Source organism: Adiantum capillus-veneris, chromosome 16, assembly GCF_014529385.1.
Source record: "Adiantum capillus-veneris isolate H3 chromosome 16, ASM1452938v2, whole genome shotgun sequence".
Lineage (NCBI taxonomy): Eukaryota > Viridiplantae > Streptophyta > Polypodiopsida > Polypodiales > Pteridaceae > Adiantum > Adiantum capillus-veneris.
Genome location: NC_140946.1, coordinates 10,148,066 through 10,150,581, shown reverse-complemented (window position 1 = coordinate 10,150,581; position 2,516 = coordinate 10,148,066). Strand labels below are relative to the sequence as shown.

The window sequence follows — 2,516 nt, the reverse complement described above, 5'->3', positions numbered from 1 at the left end:
GGTATGTACCTCTAGTCAATATTTTCCTATCACGCATGACTTGTTGTTACATCATGCAAAAGCATTCCAACTCTAGAGTAAGTGGCATTGGTGCAACACATAAGTCGAAAGCCCTGCTTGACCCTAATCCATGATTGGCCTCTAATTCAACCTCCTAAATATTACATTTGAATCAAAATAATGTTAAGCGATAGCTGACAGGAAATTTGTTATGTCCTCGTTAAAATGTTCATATGCATAGCCTATCCAAAATATTCATCACGCGAATGGGTGCCTCTATCAGTGCAACCTTAAAGTCATTAGATTTCAAAGCTATCCTGATAAAGCTCACGTTGATTTTTCATAAACTCACACAAATGATCAAGTTGCCTATTATGATCATGTGAGTACATGAGTAGGTGCCTATTTTTGTGGCTTTGGAGAAACCTAACATTTGACATGCTATTTTGGGCCTTTTCCATTTAGCTTTTTAATGTCACATTTTTTGTTCACATGTTTACTCTTGTGAGTAGGCTACAATGATCATGTGAAGACAAGCGTAGGTGCTTAAGCCACATAAGCATGTGAATGAGATAGTCTGAAATACATCAAACATTGGCTTTATTAATGTATGGGAAAAAACTTGATCTCGTGCTCTACTTGAACTTTTGCCGTGAGGTTTATTAGTTCATAAGATTAAGTGGTTGATATTTAGGATAACGTGAACACAACCATAGATATACATTTATATCTATGAAAAGGTACGGTAGGTTGGAAATGGAGAACTAAAGACACTGCCCACCTTCCTGAGATAGTCACTTATACAAGGGCGGTGCAACCTGCTATAAGTACTTGTATGTTGCACGAATATTTGTGTGTGAGAGAGAGAGAGAGAGAGAGAGAGAGAGAGAGAGAGAGTGGTAGTAAGCATGATGCAAGTGGCCGTGGCCATGGTGGGGATATTGATGGCGTGCAGCACCGTATGCGGTGCGGTTGCTCCTTTTGACAATGCAGCGAAAGAGCTGTTGGAGGAGCCCCTAGAGCCCATCAACCCCCCAAACGATCCCCAACCCACGCCCCTGCGCCCCCCGGATATAGACCCCCCATCTGTGCCTGTAGATTTTCCACCGAAGCCTCATGATCAACCCTTGAAACCTGAGCCTAGGGGGCCAGGCCCAATAGAAAAACCACCCAAACCCCGCAAGCCCGTGGAGCCTGGTGTGCCCAAGCCTCCCAAGCGGACTGGTCAACCAGGACCTATTGATAATCCTCCCAAGCCCCCTGGAGACAAACCACCCAAGCCCATCGAGCTTGGTGGGTTGCCAAATGATGCATCACCCCTACCAGACGATCGACCACCCGAGCCTGTCATAGAACCAACAACTTTGCCCTAAGAAGCTACCTGGTACCCTCAATGAACTTTGTCATAGCTACCTCTCTCTCTCTCTCTCTCTCTCTCTCTCTCTCTCTCTCTCACACACACACACACACACACACACACACACACACACACACACACACACATACACACACACACACACACACACAGAAAAACTTACTGGGTTTCTTGCTCTCTGCAGGAACACTTATCAAAGCATATTGAATACTACTTATAGCTGGATTTTTGTAGAAGCTACAGCCGAAGTTTGCACGGAGTATATAATAGTTTGCTAAGCTTTGTATTTTGTCGCACAAAAGATACCTTGTGAGACAGAATATCATCTTGCTAGTTGGTGCTGGTCATGTTGTGTAATGTATATGACAGCATCCAATAAATCAAATAATACTACACCAAATAGAATAATTGTACAAGTTAAGTGCACCTAATGAAAAAGCAATAATTTTGGGCTATTCAATGCTAATTTGGCATCTTGACATCTGAAGATATGTTTAGATTTGTCTTTTCAAAGGGCTTTTTTCAAAACCAATATTGATCATTTTTTTTAATAAAAAGTGCATTAAGTCGGTATTTCAAAATTTTGAAAATTGACTCTAAGGAGACAATTTTGTTCCAAAAGAAGGTCACAAAAATTAAGCCCTTAGCCAACTCTTTTAGGATTTTTCACTTTTATTGGAACAAGGAGTGCTTAATAACAGGCCTCACACAATTGGCCATTGATGCACGCCTACTTAGTGGCTCATCTACCTTAGATAGCAGTACACCAAGTGGTTTTATTAATTATGGCATAGTTGAAAATAGATACTGTTAGAAGCAATCAGATCTCAATTGTGAAAGATGTTGCACTCTCTCTCTATCTCTCTAGTCCAATACTCAAAACTCTCTCTCTCTCTCTCTCTCTCTCTCTCTTGTCTATTCCAATGCCCAAGTGTTTTGTAAAAATCATTTATTTTTCAACTTACACAATTCCCTTTTAAGATTTTTCTATAGCATTTTTTTGCAAAATTGACGTATTTTCATTTATTAGACTACTTTCGTTACATTAAAGAAATCCTTTTCCTCTACTCTCGACCAGCATTTGTGACTTTCTAAATGGCACGGGTAAGCTAAGACACTCTTAATCCAAGTAGCACTACTC

The 2,516-nt window shown here is 40.7% G+C and overlaps 1 protein-coding gene across 1 annotated transcript; it reads left to right on the top strand.

Moving 5' to 3' along the window:
• The first annotated feature begins 809 nt into the window (after positions 1 to 809).
• LOC147438549 (uncharacterized) lies at positions 810 to 1,830 on the top strand. Its single transcript, XM_086484641.1, has 2 exons — positions 810 to 1,384; positions 1,560 to 1,830. Exon 1 carries the CDS (start codon positions 909 to 911, stop codon positions 1,371 to 1,373), a length of 465 nt encoding a protein of 154 aa, XP_086340767.1. The 5' UTR covers positions 810 to 908; the 3' UTR covers positions 1,374 to 1,384; positions 1,560 to 1,830.
• Positions 1,831 to 2,516: the final 686 nt, after the last annotated feature.

Bases quoted from the DNA above. Each gene is read 5' to 3' on its own strand.
- LOC147438549 (XM_086484641.1), top strand. From the start codon at position 909: ATGATGCAAGTGGCCGTGGCCATGGTGGGGATATTGATGGCGTGCAGC.